The sequence below is a fragment of the Lutjanus erythropterus genome, chromosome 15, assembly GCF_056507025.1.
Source record: "Lutjanus erythropterus isolate fLutEry1 chromosome 15, fLutEry1.hap2, whole genome shotgun sequence".
NCBI classification, from domain to species: domain Eukaryota; kingdom Metazoa; phylum Chordata; class Actinopteri; order Lutjaniformes; family Lutjanidae; genus Lutjanus; species Lutjanus erythropterus.
The window spans coordinates 21,042,251-21,062,136 of record NC_139331.1 but is presented as its reverse complement, the minus strand read 5'-3'; the positions used below and the strand labels follow the sequence as shown (position 1 = coordinate 21,062,136).

The 19,886-nt window shown below is 37.9% G+C and overlaps 1 protein-coding gene across 1 annotated transcript in view; it reads left to right on the top strand.

The window, feature by feature from the left end:
* The window catches only part of lama2 (laminin, alpha 2), a 256,482-nt gene that overhangs the window by 216,783 nt on the left and 19,813 nt on the right, over window positions 1-19,886 (top strand). The window contains exons 51-61 of the mRNA XM_084737401.1: window positions 3,020-3,153; window positions 5,069-5,228; window positions 5,324-5,448; window positions 5,650-5,812; window positions 7,113-7,257; window positions 7,411-7,549; window positions 8,817-8,937; window positions 10,770-10,922; window positions 11,928-11,981; window positions 17,856-18,007; window positions 18,244-18,420. Coding sequence (XP_084593527.1) covers window positions 3,020-3,153; window positions 5,069-5,228; window positions 5,324-5,448; window positions 5,650-5,812; window positions 7,113-7,257; window positions 7,411-7,549; window positions 8,817-8,937; window positions 10,770-10,922; window positions 11,928-11,981; window positions 17,856-18,007; window positions 18,244-18,420 — 1,523 coding nt within the window. The remainder of the gene's footprint in view (window positions 1-3,019; window positions 3,154-5,068; window positions 5,229-5,323; window positions 5,449-5,649; window positions 5,813-7,112; window positions 7,258-7,410; window positions 7,550-8,816; window positions 8,938-10,769; window positions 10,923-11,927; window positions 11,982-17,855; window positions 18,008-18,243; window positions 18,421-19,886) is intronic.

Here is a 19,886-nt window from a genome sequence, read left to right as displayed (position 1 = left end):
CCAATCTGAGTAGTTGTTCTCGTCCACATTTTGTGTGATAATAATGATGCAGTGCTGTGTTTTGACATTCATTAAGTCTGCTTGGGTAACAAATATGTCTTTATGGTTCTTGGGGGGGAAAATGATCAAACTTTGTCTTTATGTGGCTCTGGTATTATTGCTGACAAAATAGAAAATCTATACGACAGTTTTATATTTTTTAAATGTTTCATATTAAAGCATTAATCATATTTAATACAGTGTTGAGGTGCCCATATATTGTGTAGCATTTATCATACTTGAAAATGCCTGTTATACACACACACAAACACGAGTATACATGCACAGAGAGAAGCACACACTTGGTTTCCTCTCACTCAGCCAGCCACACGCGCACAGCCTACACACACTCCCAGAGTGATTTGTCTAATATGAGAATAATTAATACTTCTTGACACATACTCACTAACACCCCTATAAACATCGCACACTGCTGTTTTAAGGTACCACTGATAATCCCTGAGTGTGCATATGTGTGGGTATGTGTTTGTGCGTGTGTCTGTGTGTGTCTTAAGGAGCGGCATCAATTAACAACAAGTTTATGTTGCTATCTGCTTTAGCCTGATTTCCCCTGAGAAATCAGTGCTCTGCTTCATCTGACTGGGAAGTCTTGAACGCGCATGCATGTGTGTGTGTGTTTGTGTCTCTCACTAATATTCTCTAATAGTGAAGAATTCAGTATGAATAGTAATGCACTGTTTGTGTGTGTGTGCGTGCACGCACCTCTAACATTTCACTAATAGTGTGTAATGCTAGTTGAATAATAACGATGCTGCCCTGTGATCTGTGCTAATGAATAATCGCCATTACCCTGGAGAGACTAGAAAGATAAGTGTGTGTGTACTTGTGTGTGTGTGAGTGTGTCATTTGTGTCTTCAAATGTGACTCCCTAATAATCTCTAATTGTGCATAATACTATATGAATAATAATGCTGCGTGTGTGTGTGTGTGTGTGTGTGTGTGTGTGTGTGTGTCCTTCAGAGACAGCTTCCAGATGAGAGCATATGCTCAAAATTCTCTTATTAATTTTTTTGGCTCATACATAAGTAATAAGACCATTAATCAAAATACAGCAAGAATCCTGTGAAAATCCACTTATAGAGACAGATGGAGAAAACTTCAGCCTTTGTACCCTCAGAATAGACCAGAGCTGGGTGTGAAGTTGCTCCACTGTTCACTCATTCACTTTCCCCTGCATAATAAATACTCTATAAGGTTCACCGTGGTAATAAATTTAGATTTGGACTCTAATTAATCAGCATCATTTTGCGTCACCACCAGAAGTGTTGCATAACTCCTGTGTTCTGTCATCTCAGGAGCAAAGTTGAAACCTTGAATCATACAGTTTTCAGCAAAAAGTAGTGTAAATGCTATGGACACTACTTTTTATTGCACAATTCTGTTATTGAATTATTTGACTTAAAGGACCAGTGTGTAGGATTAAGTGGCATTTAGTGCTGAGGTTAAAGATTGCAAACACCTTATCTCACTCTCCAATGGATGTATTGAACACAGGATACGACACAGAGAGGCGAAGTCACTCCTCTTCTAGTGGAGCACTATGGGATTTTACTTTTGTAAAAAAAAAAAAAAAAAAAAAATGAACTGTAGTCTTTGGTGAGAGACAAATAAGTTTTTGATTCTCTTTGCAGTATTGCAAAAAAATAAAATAAAATCCCCTATGGCTCAAAAAGGCACATATAATGCACCATAAGGCACCATTTTTCAAGAGACATCTATAAATCTATTTACAGGACACCTTGAACTGCAAAAGAGGCAAATGATCATTCTTTCTAGTTTTTGAACTTGCAGGCAGAGCCAGCAGGAGAAACACTATTGTTCATATTCCTACCATTGAAGATAGAAAATAATTTTAACAAATGCACCAGCCGAGCCATTCTTATCCTGTTGAATAGGTACCATCTTTGTGTCCAGCATCCTTTGTTAAATACATCCATGCACTTTCTCCTTCCAAGCATAGAGAAGAAAATACAGTGGCCAGCAGACATGAATGGTCATATCTGAAGCTAGTGTTTTGGTTTGCCTGTTCTGGGCTACTGTCGGAACGTGGCAGTGCAACATGGCGGACTCCGTGGAAGGAGACCTGCACTGCCTGTAGATACAAGAACCAAAGTCTTATTTTCAGGCGATTACACCAATGAAAACATACTTAAGAGTTATAGATTTTATTTCTGCCATATTCAGCCAATAGATCCTTGTAAATCTTACACACTGTGTAAGAGGTGTGTCTGTCAAGCTCTGGTTGCCATTTGTGAGGTGTGAATTAAAACCTAACCTTTACCTACTTATCTGCTATGTGATTATGATTCAGTCAGTTACAGTCATACATGTCTGTGTTAGACTGAAAGACCTACAGATAACTAAATGAAAATTTGTTTGGCAAATCCACTGATTACAAAGCTACTTTCACCAACTTTTACTCGATTACCCCGCTCACAAAGTGTTGGATTTATTGAGAAATGCACGCTCACCATCACTGTAAGTGTTTTACTGCCTTCACTTTGAACATAAAATCAGGACGTTTAATCTTTCTTTTTTTTAACCTGTCTGTATAGCTATTAGAGATGGACCCCCAACTTTATGCCAGTGAAGCACTAAATTCATGGAGATCCCATTTAATACATGTATAAAGAAAACTCACCCCAGACATAATAGACATATAGTATGTCTGTATATACAGTCACCTTGTCAGGAAGATTTTATTGCCTCACCTGTTCAACTAAAGTATTCTGGTTTAAATTAGATTACGTGTCCTGGAAACACTAAATCATACTTAAATAGCACAGGCTGGCTTTCTTATTGCATTGTTGTTTCTCTGTCTGTGCTTCCTTTCTGTCTTCAATTCCTTGACTTTGTTGACAAGATGACATATAACAAGCAATATAGTGCACACTGTCGTATTTCAGAAACTGTTTATATATATACGGTATACACAGCATATGTCTTCTGTGTGTTTCAGGTTGATTTCCTGGCCTTAGAGATGCGTAAGGGGAAGGTGAATTTCCTTTGGGACGTGGGTTCAGGTGTGGGGAGGGTCGAATATCCCCATCACACCATCCATGATGGAAACTGGCACAGAATAGAAGCATCTCGGTAAGATGGTTGCGCATACATGCACATGCTTTGTTTCTCTGACACATATAGACGGAGTGTTTCTCATACAAACAGGCTTTCACAGCTGACACTTATGTGGGCAAACAAAGAATAGTCACATCTTACATTTCACCTCTGAAAATACGCATATGTACATAAGCATACATAAACATGCCCCTATGACTGAACTTACAATGTTAGGAAGTAAAATCACAAAGCAGATCCATCATGGAACAAACAGATAGATGCACTTAAATGCAAATGTAAAGCACAAATTGCTTCTCAACGTCCCACTCTATGAAAACAGTTTTTAACTCTATAATGTACAGCATAATCCAAACCTTTTAATACACACCAGGGGTTAAAAATGACTTGTTTCATTTTCAGTATCATTTGACATATATAACTGAATGTTTCCTTGTAATAGCATTTTTTAAAAAATATGTCTTTCACCCAGGATTCTAAGAAAAAATGTATTATTTTATTAATTTTTCTTTGTTGCTATGTAACAAAAGCTTGTTTCGCATCTAACAAACCTGGAGACATGTTCAAAAATGGGCACAACGTGTTAGCAATTTAGTAATTTCCAACTGAGGGGACAGAGGGATATTTCTAATAATGAATATAGGCTCAGGGAACATAGGACCTTTTACAAAACTAAGAATTCCTTTGAGAAAATGTAGTGCAGAACCTGGTAGTACGTTCCAGTGGGGTGATAAAATCCCTCTGCTTAATTTACTTGCATTTCTAGGTTTCAGCTCTATTTCAGTCAACTTTTTATTACTAGAGAAGGTAACTTCTGTAGAAACTGCAGCATGACTGCTGATTACTGACAAGCTGATGCTAAACTGCATTTCTGGCTTTAAAAATTGAATATTACAGTTTTGGATATGCGTGCTGTTTTTTGAGTCTGGAATTAGCAATAACAAATCAAAGGGTCCTATCAGATTCCATCCAGAATACATACTGTTCATTTCATGTTATGCATTGTTGGGGGTAGAGATACAAAAATGTTTTTATGCATTGCTTCTGCATTGCTCTTTGGATTTAAAACATTAAAATTATTACTTTTTAAATATTATTTTGAGCTTTTGAAGCAGTCACAAAAACACAGGGACAGAGTACAGTATATGAAAGTCTTAACATGAAAAATTGACCTAAATTGTAGCAAATACGTTTCAGAAATGCGAGACAATAAATAAAATGTTATTGGACATGTTGCATCCTTTCAACTACTGTATCATCATGTTGTGGACGTGTTGCACTGATTCCCAATATTATTTCATTCACCTTGCCCTCGCTATAACGTAATTTAACCAACATGAACCAATAGTAACAGCAAAAATAACAACCACGGGACATCATTTCATTCATGCTGCCGTGGAAACATGTTGTTTCACTTGGGAAATCAAGAGTCTGCAGCCTTGACAGCCTGTGGCACATCATTACATAGATACAGTGCAATCTAGAAGATCTAGTTTTTCTCTGTGAGAGCTGAAGTGGCACTGTATACAGGCCGTCCAACACAAGACCCATTCACACCAAGCAGACGTCCCACCTGCACCATGTATTACCATCCGGGAGATTTCCCAAATGTGTTTTACAATTGGATCACACAGACTATAAGTCTTAGAAATGTTCCCCTACACGACACAGAAAATGCTGCTTCTGCTTTGAAAACAAACTCCAAGGTGGGAGATTGATTTCACTGTACAGCTCAGAGGTTCCTCGGCTACAAACTGGTTCCACTATGTGTTTCTATCATTCATCTTTAGCACCAAGAGTTCATAAAAACTGATTCCAACTGGCTCCAACATCCTCAGTCATTGTAAATGTCTTACAGGAGATATAGAATTTCAAATAAAATAACATCAAACCCTGTTCTCGCTTCCTGTTTCTCTCTCTGTCTCTGTAGTAATGGGTTGAACGGCACCATATCAGTGTATCCCCTGGAAGGCTCCATGGCTGGTATGATGCCGACCCCGGCCAGTGCCAACTCGCCCACAGCCTACACCATCTTGGACGTCGACCAGAACGCCTACCTGTTTGTAGGAGGAATACTCGGCACTGTCAAGGTATCTGTCTTGTCTCTTTGTCTGTGTATAACAACATGAAGAGCCTGTCTGTCTTTTTGTTTTTTTTTATATATTTTCCTCTTTCTCTCTCTCAGAAAGCAGATGCAGTAAGAACATCAACATTCACAGGCTGCATGGGGGAGACATTTTTGGATGGTAAACCTATTGGACTGTGGAACTACAGAGAGAGACAGGGAGACTGTAAAGGATGTGTTGTCAGGTACACAAACACTCAAAGTTTTCATATTTTTCATAAATTGCAATATCTCTTGAGGTTCTTATAATATTCAAGAGGCCCTCTCATCATCTTTGATATTTTTCATTTTATTTTTGTGACATTTCAAAAACTCTTTGACAGTTGGATAAGAAACAAAGCAGGAGTAAAATGGAGTATTTGCTGTGTGTTTTTTTTTTTTTTTAGCCCCCAGCGTTCAGACAGTGAGGGGACAGTTCAGCTGGATGGTGAAGGTTACGCCGCAGTGGGACGACCCACCAGGTGGAAGCCCAATGTTTCCACAGTGACCTTTAAGTTCCGCACGTTCTCGTCCGATGCCCTGCTCATGTATTTGGCTACTGAAGATATGGTATGTATGCAACAAAGTGTAAGATGATTATAGCCCATGTAAGAATCAGGACTGATAATTGAACACTAATCAATAATAATATGACTAATTTAAGTTTGCCAAGTCACTTTTTTTAAGTTTATGTCCTTATCCAATGCTAAAGTTTGCTTAGCCATTTGTATACCAGGCAAACATGGCCTATTATGCTGTGCTTTGCCTCTCTGCATCCTTCCTCGCAGTGAGCCTTGGACAAACTTCTTATCATCTGAAGGCCCCTTAATGGGAAGAGGAGACAGCAGCTGCCTGCCCAAACCCATATGAAACAACTTAAATCAAAACCCAATCACAATGGCATTTCTGACTAGAAAACTAAATTGTTCCAGTGTGTTTTTGCCCTGTACAGACCTGTGGGTTTTTAATCCGTGCTGGAGCGAACACTGCTCCTTTTCCAAAACTGTTTAGTTAGTGCTGGCTAATGTCAACATATGCTGCAGCGGGCTGTCTGATATTGAGGGCTGTGGTGTTTTTTCCAGGCAGTAATTACTTGCAACAAGTAAAATGACAAACAGAATAAGTCGTAGGTCAAACAAGCTATGTAACCTGCATGGGTTGTTTTGTAATTCTAGCATAATAACGGTGCAAGCTTGCATCTTTACTACAAAAACACACACAGTGTCTGGAAGAGTGTGTTGGTTTTTGTTTTTGTTTTTTTGGTAATATATATACTTGTAATGGGTTTAAGTGTTGAAGATAAATTTAGTTGAAATTTTCTTCAAAATGAAACAAAACAAACTGTTATGATATAGGATATGAAAGTTTTGTTTATAATTCTGAGGCACTTACACCTTTTAAATGCATCATTTGATATACATGATGTTTTTTCTATACCATACAGGTGTTAAACATTTGAATGCGTGTGTTCAGGGATGCATGAAGCTGGGGGGGTGGTAGGACAAAAATATAAAGTGATTCAGGTTGGAGTAGTAGGACCTACAAGAACGTCAATTTACTTTCACCTCTGGATATCACTGTTGAAGGTTTACAAAGTTAAGATGCACTGATTGCATAAAGGAAAATTATCATTAAATGTGAAATGCTGTTTTAATTTTGAATTGATGATTATCATGTTTTAAAAACAGTTTAAAAAACTTCCTCAGCCCAACCAACCCTGGCGGGTAATAAAAATTTCCAACCCCGGGGATAAACTCATAAATCTAATTAAAATTAAAATACAAATTAATTTTTATCCTGTATTATTGGATTGCTATTAGATTTCAGACGTTGCTGCCTCACACCACTGTCTCCCCGGTTTTCTCTGTAGAAGGATTTTATGTCACTGGAGCTGTCAGAGGGCAAGGTGAAGGTGAACTTTGACCTCGGTTCAGGAGTTGGCAGCGCCATATCAGATAGCCGGCACAATGATGGACGCTGGAAGTCCCTCACCATGTCCCGGAACACGAAACAAGGTACGCACTACAACAACAGACAACAGTCTACATTAGCAGAATATTATAATAAACTAAGCCACGTTACAGCTGACAAGACTAGACATCAATAGTATAAGTGAAATTTAGAAACCCTGCTTTCTTGTTATGTATGTCTCTTATCTTTTTACAAAGCCACGGTGACTGTAGTGGACATCGACAGCGGTGCTGAGGAGAAGATAGAGGCCACATCTCAGGGTTCAGCTACTGGTTTGAACCTCGAGGAAAACCAAAGGATCTACTTTGGAGGGCTGCCTACTATTGGAAACTACAGGTACACACAGTTGTTACACATTGATGTGCACATTTAGACACTCATGCATAGTGTGCATGAATTTATAGTAAAAAAAAAGGCCATATTTGATTTAGAGCCACGTATGCTTGCATTCAAAGTGAAGGCAAGACTTTCAATTTTCTTTCTAATTCATGTATAATATAATTTTTACATATAATACCGATGTAAAACTTAATTTTACACTTCATTGCTATAAAATTAAATTGCTGCGGTTGTTTTTATTTTTTAGATTTAGTTGTTTACCAGGTGTAATCAGCCTCTTCACGACCAATTAAAACTCTTTTCACACCTTTTTGTCTGTCATTAAAGCATCCATGTGCCAGAAGGTTGAGTAGAAAAAAATTTAAATTAATGAGTAATTAGCTGAAACTGTGTTTGTGAAGTCTGTTAATGCTTTGATATTATGTTTTGTCTTAACAGCATGAAAGCCAGGTAAATAAATGCATAAATAAATGAATTAATAAATCTCATTATCAGCTATGTAGTACATTTATTGTATATTGCCCTATGCATGAGGCTAGCCATGCTGATGATGCTGTAGAGCCCAGAGTGAATGTTTATCTTTGTTTGTATCTTGGCTGGCCCCTGAAGGCTCCTGCTCCTCCACACAGCGGCTGGAAAATCACTTTCTCTATCCTTTATTAATCTGAATGTGACGTTTGTCTGTTCAGCAACATTTTGGTGGAATTTCTCACATTTATGACTCTGCCTTACAGGCATCATTGCCATAATCATATTCAAATTGTGTTTTAGATGCAGATCCAAGTGTCTCAACCAATTATTTGTAGCACTGCGAGCAACAGTTTTTGCTGAGCTACAAAAATAAAGCCCTAATTCACTGAAAACAATTACAAAGGTGCATTATACTGCTAATAACATGTTCAGTGTGATCACAGCACAAGATTGCAAGATTTTTTTCCCTGACTCTTGAGTAATACTGCAACATGTACGATGCATGATATTACATGAATATGAAGTCTACTACAAACTGATTTTTAAATAATAATAATAAATTATAATAATAAATCCAAATTGATTAAAATGGACAAACGGCATATTCAAATTATTCTTGTTGTTGACGTCCAGGCGTCACTCTGCTTCTGGATACATGATGCAATAGCTTCACTGCTGCTGTAATTCAGTTTATTTTTTAAATTATATTACACCACTGAGAGACATGGAGTCTGAATTTCCTTCAGATATATACGGTACACTCTTTCCTAAAACTGTTTTAATTTCTTTATAGGCCAGAGATCACTCTGAAGCGCTATGCTGGATGTCTTCGGGATATTGAAGTCTTCAGGACGCCATATAATCTCCTCAGCAGTTCAGATTATACTGGAGTGACTAAAGGGTGTAATGTAGAGGTAAGAGAGTCCATTTAGATGTAGTTTTATATCTCTACAGTATATTTAAACTCTTAAAACACACACACACACTGTTTGCTCGCACTGACAGTACATGCTTGTAGTAAATATAGTATTAGAGTATACAGAGATGTTAAAGGGTTAGTTGTTTAGTGGGATCTGCTGCTTCTCGAAACTGGAGCTGTGCCAACCACCATCTACTGTAGGAAATACACTGACTATGGATAAATACCGCACACAACCCCACATCAAAAAAATCTAAATTATCCCTCTAAATCCTCTCTGTTTACTAGCTGAGTAGAGAGTGAGTGAATGTGCACATGGAAAATGAATATATACGAACCCAAATTATCTCTTCCTCTGGTTTACCCATTCTTGACCCTGCCTCTCATACAATTCCTGCTTCACAGTGTCTCTTTTGTTATTCGCTGTATTTCTTCGAGACATTTCTACGTTCAGGAAATTTAAGCGGCTTTCTGTAGAACATTAAATACAAAGATACAGAGAGAAAATAGATAGTGAAGGTCAGAAATGTAATGACCAGTGTAAAGTGCCCCATGGCTTTTTCATTTTCCACGTACAGACTATTTATAATTAATCAATACAGTCCTAATATATGTACACTTACTCAGTCATTTATGTATGTGGCATCCATGCACATTTTCCTTTTAGTTATGCAAACACACATACATATGCATTTAATTTTTGCATTGACTTTGAAAGCCATTGACCATGTTTTCTATGCAGTAGTGCCATTCATTCATTCACACATATAGTCATATTCTAACAGTGTATAAAGACTGTATGAAGGATTATAAAGGCCCAGGGTTGAGTATGTGTAGAGTGAAGGTCTTTCTGTTCCTCTTATCGCTCTTTTTTCTTTCTTCCCCAACCACTCTGCTGAGGATGAGAGTTTCTGTGCGTGTGTGTGCGTGTGTGTGTATGTGTGTGTGTTTTCAGTAGTCAAAGTAATGAGAATAAGTAAGGGATGCTGGCCCATTTGATAGTTTTTGTAAATCATCATGCCTCTAAAAGTTGTCTTTTGTAAGAGTAAAGCCTTGACTAAAACTTCAGAGAGAATTTAGTTTGGTCAAATAATTTTGATCAAGCAGACTTTTATTTTTACTGCTTTTGCTTTTCAAATCACTTTGTAACTCTTCTGTCTGACTGTGTAAAGATTTAGGACTAAAATTAGGGCTGTATCTGACTCAAAATTTTGCTGGATTTGGCTGTTCATTAAAAAGATTGCAATGAATCATTCCTTTTTTTTTTGTTCATCACCACTCTAAACTCCTATATCAGCCTGCATGAATACATTTTACCTTTTATCGTCTGTGAAGTGAAAACATAAAGATTTCTGCACAGAAAGTAAAAGTGATGTAGTTCAGTGCATCACCAGCACTGCAGTGACTGGCAGCATGTCACCTGTGCTCCATTTCTATTGCTCTTTTATGCTTCCATCACAGTTAGTTTTGTCATTTGTGTTGATTTTAAGACAAGTTTATATATTTTAAAGCCTGCCATGCTGTTGAATTACTCTGTGTACAATGACACAGCTAAACAAGAGCTGAAACTTGTTTACTGACCACTCATTTCACCTTCTCTCATCAGTTATTCACCAGCACATATTGTCACAAGGCTTTTCTTAATAAATGCGCCAGCTGATATAACTATATTTATGATTCCTCATTGAAATGCTCCTGTGCATTTTTGTAAGTTTCTCTGTTTTATCCTGTTATTTTAAAGCTTTCTGACAAAAAAACTGCTGGACTTGAAGCAGGTCCCGAAACAAAATATGGGTAAACTGCATCTGTTTTGTCTCTGTCTCACAGAACCTGTACACAGTCAGCTTCTCTAAGCCGGGATACATGGAGCTGGGAGGCCTTTCGCTGGCGGTTGGCACAGAGATCAGCCTGTCGTTCAGCACTCTGGCTGACACTGGCACCATATTACTGGCAGTAGGCGGAGGTTCACCAATCAGCCAGCAGGTTTGGATTAATCTGTTTGTTCATTTAGGACTCACTCCCTTATTACAGTTCTGTAGTTTCATAATAATTCATAAATAATTGAATGATAATACTTATAAAATTCGATTGGTACTGATTATGAGGGAAATAGGAATTTCCTTGAAAGAAAATCCTATGCATATACAAAACTAAATACTATATTCTTCATGTATTTTTAATTCTATGTTTCTTTGGGTTTGTGTACAATAGATTGAATTGAATCAGATTAATTGGAAGTAAACAATGTGCACAATTGTGCACTGTCTATTTCTTATATCTAATTGCTACCAAATTATACTTTTCAGGAAACATCTTGGAAATTATTTGGAAATTGTGAACCCCTTTTTAACAAAGAATCACAAAATTAATATACTTGAATATATAAAAAAAAAAAACATGCAAACTAAATCTACTTGACTTTTGAGGGTGCTGTTGAAAATACCATTATCCCACAAATCAATGCACAAAGGAAATAGAGGAGCTACACTGCTGCATAAATTAAAACAAATCCCACAGTGTGATAAGAAGAGTCCTGGAAGATCTCAAATAACTAAAATGAAGATTATTTTTCTGGAAAGACCTGTTTGTAAAAACAGCTTCTTTCTCTTTATCTTTTTCAATCGAAAAACAGCTGTAACAACAGTAACAACTGTGTACTATTGTTATGTGGAAATCTGTATGAAATTTGTTGTAAAACATGTAGCAGTAAAACATGTATAAATTGCTCTAGAGGAAAATCCCATGCTCTGTTTTGCCCCTACAGTCTTCACTTGCTGTACTTACCGACAACATGTGTAATATGAACAGCAGGCATCAGACACTGTCAGTTTGGCTCCCATAAAAACTCAACTTGTCCTTGACACATCTTTTCTAGGAAACTTGTGTATCCGTCCCTTTCTAGGAACTTATGATAAACCAAGGGCCTTAAAACAAATCATTATTTAATTTGTTTTACCATTTATTGTGGAAATCTTTCCCTCACAGGCCAGAAATGCAAACGTCTTCAGCTCCAAGAGGAGACGCAGACAGTCTGGAGAGGTGGGTCCAACACATGGACACACTCATACACACCCAAACACTGCACCTCTCTCCGTCCTAAGTGACTGATGTTTCCATAAGTGCATATTAATGAGATTTGCATTTGTTGGCAACTGGGCTAATTGGATTGTCTTTTATCCAAAACACACACACACACACACACACACACACACACACACACACACACACACAGAAGTGTCCATTCACAGGTACACAAAGGCACACACACACACACACACATAGTGGCTGTTGATGCATCACGTAGCAGCTATCTTAGCTTTTAGCTGACCACGCAAACACACACATACATAGACACAAGCACCTTTCCTCTAAGTGAATGAAGTTTCCATGAGTGCATATTAATGAGATTTCAGTTGGCATCTACGCTGATTAGATTGTCTCACAGCTAAAAACTCTCACTCACTCACACACACACAGACACACACACACACATTCCTACATTACCAACAGTGGATTGCCATGCTACACCAACCTGTCTTTCTGGTAATTTTAAGAAAACAAAAATAGAATCGAACATTAACTTTTTAGGTCTGTGACCATAGTATTTCTGCAAATGTGCTTATTGAATTTTTTTAAAGAAACTGCCAAGAAGGGACTTGCTTGGAGTAATGTGTGCCTAACAAAGAGGGGACCTCCAAACACTGCAGTGGGAACTGTCTGTACCCATTCTTTCACATGAATGAACCAAAGAGACTTCCCTTGTTTCTTTCAAAAATGCATAATTTAACTTTTAAGTTATTAATTTTCATTTATCTGTGATACAAATATTAGGACTGCATGCACTAATATCAAGGACAGCAGTATTAGCACCATTATTTATCTTATCCTGGCTTCAGATATATAAAATATATTCTTAAAGTTAAACTTTACTGGATAACCTTTAGAATTTCTGCCTTTACTCTTTATTTTGTTTATCAGTCACTTTGGGAAGGTTAAAGGATTTCAGATGCTCTTTAGATGTTGTGTGTTTACATCTGCTACTTTGAATGTAAAATTTTCATAGTAATCCCTACAACATGATACTATCATAACACATTTGTCTTGAGGACATGAGATTCTTTTCTCTCTTTTGTATTTCTATTGTTTCCATGATTTTTTTTAGCTGCATTCAATTGTATTTGTATATCTTTATTTATCATCTTCCCATGTTCCTCTGTGTAATTTATTTTGTTTTCCAATACTAGCTTTTCTCTTTCTCTTTGCTTTTTTTTCCAGGATGTTGTTATTTCTCTTCGTGTTGTTGGTTTTGCGGCTTCCTGTAGTTTTGTAATAGTAGTATTTAAATATTGTTTGCTAAGGGTTATCATTTCGTTCTTGAAGGTGTTTTGCTTCTCATCCAAGAGGCTTTAAAGAATGATTACAGCAGTGCATGCATTTTCTCCCAGATGGAATTCATATTTTTCTTTTATTTATTGTTGGTCACTCTGTGCACATTCACACCGTGTAGGAGTGTTACGTCGATGTGTGTGAGTGAGTGGTTAAAATCCCTGCATCAGCCTGCAGGGACAATGCTGAGTATGGGCTTAAACACTTACACACCTGCAGGTCCCCTCTTGACAAAACTTTAAAATAAAATCACCAGAGAGTATCAGGCATGATTTTAACATGAGTTAAAGCACCTAAAAAATGTCCCATTTTCTTGGAAGTCCCCTGTTGGTGATGAGTAATGACACAGAAGTCTAGTGTTGGATGGGTACACAAGTGCACACACATGTACATATATACTGTATATACACACACACTCCTGTACTAACACTACCTTTTTCAAACATAACCACTGATAAATAAATAAATCCATTATTTAATCTCTGCTGAATACACCATGTATTTGGTGTGTTACTATTTTGTTTGCACATGCATTCATATTTGCAGGTGTGTGCGTATATGTTCATGCATGTGTGGGTGCCTTTTTGTGTGTGTGCATGCATGTTTTAGCATAATATGTATCTGTGTGTGTGAGAGAAAGAGAGGACAGAGGGTTACCTCTAGCTTATCCATCATCACTGGTTGTTGGGCGCATAAATCTATTTTTGCTAACTATGCTGGCAGGCAGGGTGTGTGTGCATCTGTGTGTGTGTGCGTGCGTGTGTGGAGAAAGGTTAAGCGAGGTTAAAAACACCATCAACTCAACTTGGCCCTGACTAATGGATGTTTTAGAGAGGGACGGAGAGACAGGAGGTAGAGGGAAGGGGACAGGAGACAAAGGATGGAGGGATAGCGGAGGGAGATTTAGAGGTGAAAGGAAGGATAGAGGCGAAAGAAGAGAAATGATACGAAGGGAGAGGGTAGCAGAGGAGAGGAGAGGACAGAGAGGGAAAAAATGAAATGATGGGGAGAGGTGATAGCAGACGGAAAGAGAGTATGAATGGTCACAGAGAGGAGAGATGAAAAGAAAAGGAGGAAGAAGCTCGCAGCAGAGTAAGGGAAGTTGAGATGAAAGAGAGCGTAGTGAGAAGGGGGAGAGGAAGAAAGATGAAGCCAAAAGGAGAGAAAGCAAAAAGAAGATACAAAAAAATTCAGCATGACCATTCCTAAATCATAAGATATTCACCACAGAAGAGGCTGGTGTCGTAAAAATGGTCAGCGACGTTGAGAGACGGCCATCATGTTGGATCTGAGAGACTTCTGGTGAATTTCTCATCACATAAAATGGGATCTGAAGACTCAGTTGAGTACCGAGTAGATCAGAGTTGGAAATAGAATCTCAGAAAAACCACCTCTACTCTAAGTGAATCTGAACTAACCCTTTAAAACACAGACACTTCACACAAAATCATAAACAAAGTAACCAATCAAGGCAGCGGTAGACCAGCAACTTCCATGTTCTGTGGGGTAAAATTATTGTTTTTCCCAAAGGAGTCTGGTGACTTTGGAGGGAGCAATATTTGATCTATTTAACGGTGATATCCTATCAGAAAGAACTGTTTTAGTAAGTAAAGTGGTCAAAATATTCTCGATATTTGCATACATTTACACTGATAGAGATTTTTTTAAACCGTCATCGGCTGTAGGTAACACACTCACTATGGATAAATACGTCATAAAACCGACACTTCAAAACGTCTGAACTATCCCTTTAAAGCTTAATGTAACACAAACTGATATCAGTGTTGACAAACATCAAACCAACCTTCCTCAAAAGAATACTGGCAAATATAAAACAACAATTCTTATGAGATTATGAACAATCTTGCACAGGGCAGCTAACTATTTAAACAAATCCTCTGGCTCTGTCTGCTGTGCCAAATTTAAATTCCAAAACAAAAAGTATACATAAATCATAAATAAACTTCTGTTAGCTCCAAGGTGTGTTGTTACAAAACCGTTGTACAATGAAGAGATTAGATTGGTTCATAAATATTAAACAAACAAGAAAAAGCCCGCTTCACTCTGCCGGCTCTCTGTACTGATTTCAGTCACGGTTTCAGTTGTACAACAACAACTGGTGCACACTCGTTCACGAAACCCAAAGCCCAAATATAATCATACATGTGTAAACTTCAAAAGCTGAAAGATTTAAAATATTGAAGGTAGCAGAGATGTGTGTGTGTGTGTGTGTGTGTGTGTGTGTGTGTGTGTGTGTGTGTGTGTGTGTGTGTGTGTGTGTGTGTTTTTAGAGCGAGTGTTTCTTGTGAATGTGGGTTAGTGTTGCTTATTTGGTTTCATGGTTGTATGTCTGTGCCCGTATGTGTGTCTATCTTTCCTTCAGTGTATAAATTCATATGTGTGTGTGAGTTAATCTGCCTTTGTCTGTATGTGTAACATGTGTCTGCGTCTGTGCACCTGTCTGTACGTGTGTGTGTGTGTGTGTGTGTGTGTGTGCATGCCTTTGTATCTGTGTATGTGTGTGTGAGCGAGAAGGCGCAGCGAGAGGCATGTTGTAGCTACATCTCAGTTCAATTTGTCCCCGACCTCAAATTGAAATTCCATTTTCAGGTGGTAAATTGTCTCCCACTTCGCCCTCTGGCACACAGTGAATTAAAATTCAAATTAGCCTGACCCTGCACCACTGCTCTCCAGCACCTCTCTGTCTGTCTCTCCCTCCCTGTCTCTATCTCGCTCGCTGTTTTGCTCTCTGCCCTCTCATCTCTTCCCCCTATTATCCTCTCCTCTCTGTTCCTCTCATCTCTTGTTATCCTTTCCTCCTCTCCTCTCCTCTCCTCTCCTCTCCTCTCCTCTCCTCTCCTCTCCTCTCCTCTCCTCTCCTCTCCTCTCCTCTCTTATTTCCCTCCAATTTCTCTCTATAAACCCCCACATCTCTACCTACTCATCTCCCCCTTTCCCCTTTGACTTCCCTCTGCTCTTTAATCCCTGGTCTCGCCTCCCCCCTGTTTGTCTTCCCTCCTGCCTTCAATTCTTATCTGTCTCTTTTTTTTTCCCCTTGTCCTTCCTGTCTCCTCCTCTCCTCTTCCCAACAAACATTTTTAAAGAATTGCAGCATGCACGAGGTGGACGAGTTTAATCCAAGCACATAGAGCTCATCAGTGACCACCCACTTTTTCTGCGGCTCTGGTTGTGGAAGCAGATTTCCCACTCATTCACTCCATTGACATATCAGAAAATCCTTATATAAAGAATCTGGAGTGAAGAAAAGCAGCTATGAGATGAATTATGACCATAAAACATTTGATTCAGAGCAAAAAAAAGCCCACAATTGTTATAAGAGTGAAGGAACTGCTTATCCCATAAACCATCACAAATGATACTGTTTCTTCTTAAATTTGACTGTGTCAAAATGCCGTCTCTTAATATATTTCTAATTAAGAACTTGAATTATAGTGTTTATACTGCTGATAACCATATTGTAATATGGTGGTGTTTGTGTTTTGTCTGCATTTTAATTGTATTCATCACAATATTAGTACAACCAATTAGCTACCAAAGTAGCCAGCTTGTTTGCAAGGGCAGTAAACATTACCATGGTAACATTAAACGAACCAATCAGAGGCGTTGCTGTTATTCTTTAGGATTGTGGGTAGGGTAGTACTCCTCCACGACAGCGTGAATAAAATGTGTTTTTTTTAAAACAGGGTTGTTACAGACTTGATACAGGTTGATACAGGATTATCTTTTTCTAGACATGTTCTCCACATGAAAGACAAAGTAGAAAATTATTATTATTTTATTTTATTTATATTATTGACTATTAAGAATAGTAAAGAATTAACTTTCACACTCAGCTCTCAGGCTGTTTTTAAGTTATTTCAGTGATATTTTATCAGATTCTTGTTGGATATTTTATTCAGTTTTTATAATTGCATTTTTTGTTTAATTCTGACCTTGTAAGATATTTTGAGTTTTTAGTTTTGTCTGTATGGCACTGTTACAGCTGCAAATCTTGCATAGGAGACTCTTTTTCGTTTCTTTTTCGTTTTTTTCTCTCTCTCTCTCTTTCTCAACAATGTTCTCTTGGTTAAATAAAGGATATAATTGAAAAATACACCCACACTTGCATGGGGCTTTAACACTGGTGCATATATATATGTGTATACACACACTCACACATATAGGTCAACTACTACTCAACATCAGTGAAAATGTTTCTCGTAGCCATTCATTTCCTTCTAGTTTCCTTCATTATTCTTGTTTTCAGTTGCCCATGCTGAATACATGATGTATGGAATATAATATCTCCTCTACTCTAAGCCTTTTCAATGAGTAAAGTCAGATGTATAGGCTTTTAAGGTGGTATTTACTGTAGAGTGTGTATAGTGATATTCAAAGCTTTTCTCTCATGCATCATCCTGGACTTTGTCTTCTCCATTTCATCTCCTCTCTCCACCTCTGTGTCCTGAGAGTAGTTTGGATGTTCAGATTTCTACAGCTAATAAAGTTTATCTCTGACTCCTGCAGCCCTACCTCTCAGTCATGCTGAACAAAGGCTCTCTGGAGGTCCTGGTGTTTACCGGCAACCACAGTCCGCGTCGTGTCATCCGACGACCCGAGCAAGGCATACTGAATGATGGGAGAGAGCACTCACTGCGCATAGAGAGGCTACCTGGCAGGTTGGTGTTTGTGTGTCTTTTCAGTCTGCATTTCTTACCTGTGCAACGGTATTGTAGACTTTTTCTCTCCATAATTAGCTGAATATTTTTTGATTGTTGACTGTGTAATTATTGTACAGTATATTGTTTTTGTGAGTAGCATAAAGGGAACTAAAGCTACCATCTATTTATTTGACCCTGTGCTGCAAAATGATCAATAAATTAACTTCTAAGTTATTGTGGATGTTTTCCACCAGATCTTTTGCAGTTCAGGTGGATGAGGAGGCCAAGAGAGAGGCGGCGCTTCCTAACGACCAGCCAGTGAACTTACAGCGCATCTTCCTCGGTGGTATTCCTGCAGAAGTTGAACAGACGTCCAACAGAGCCAACGTGCCCTTCCAGGGATGTATATGGAACCTCATGGTCAACGCTATGTAAGTAACAGAAGCCAGATGTGTATTTAGTGAAATATGAAAAAGCTAATATTGTCTTTGTTCTTTAATCTGAAATACTGATTGGATTGGAGCTTTTTGAAGTACCAGTATTGCAACATAGGAAATCTAGGAAATCTATACAATCTAGGAAAAAACGGAGGCAAACACAAATCACCTGAGTAGTAGGCAATATAATCATGCTAAAATGTCATCTTGTGGTGTTGTTGGGTGCCAGAATCAAAGTAGTAATAGGTCCAGTTGAGGTTTTATCATGAATCAGCTACTATGAAGTTAACTATGGTTAAACATGACAAGCTGAAAGTTGAGAGATGTGTGCAAAAATGTCAAGAAATTAAATATTCTCACAACTTTTTTCATCATTAAACAGAAAAATACAACCAAGCACCTTCTGTATTCAAGTTTCTCTCTTTTTACCGAACTAAAATGAACTTTAATTTCCTTGTTAACTCTGTAAAACACATTTCATTTAATACAATGTCATACACTATTGATGAATGCCTCATACAACCCCACCTGAAATAATCCAAACTATTCTTTTACAGTATTGTGATAAAGCAAGCAAAATGAATTTTGAAGGAAATATTACTTTTCAAGTGACTATGAATGTTCTCTGTCTTTTCTGCTATGTCTTCATGCTTTAAATAGCTGAAGTTACATCCAAACATAAAGACTTTATGTCCTTGGTCACTTTCTTAAATAAAGATCTGGTAGCAATGCAAACAGTTATTTCTTTTAAACTGAAACTATCATTTTGATTTTGATACATCCACAGAATAATGTGGCTCTGACATCTCAAGATAAATATGGAGCAAAAGAACAGAGTCAGCTTTTGATTTTGGATATTTCTCTGCCCCTGATCCACCATGTTAAAACACTGACACAGGCAAAACTGACCATTTTACTTTAACTCAGTTTCCTTTATGTTCACCTCAAATGCACTGTATCAAATACTTATGCTTCGAACTGGGCAGCTGTTCGTGTTTACCCAGCAGTGTTTTCTGGCAGTGGACGACTGATCTCATACACTGCTGGGTTAAAGTGTAGTTAATATGATTGCAGGAGGTCATGATGATGATGGTGCTGATGATGATGATGATAAAGCCAGCATCTCTTTCTGCCTGAACAGCAGTAATAGAGCTGTCCAACATCATAAACATACTCATAACTCAAATTACCCCCCTCTCTCATCTTTGTGTGTTTATGTTTGTGACCATTTGTCTATCGTTCACCTCATTTCACCCCTATCACCCCTCCACCCAGATGCTGTAACTTCTATCTAATATACATCTGTCCATCTGTCAGTGAGCCCTCATAGCTCTGTGTCTATTTTCTTTGGTTGTTTTTGAAGCACCTGCCATGGTGAAGCCTGTTAAATATGTATCATTTTGTTAATTTAACTCTTACTATATTCCTTTTCCTAGCACGTATACGTGATCATACAGTAG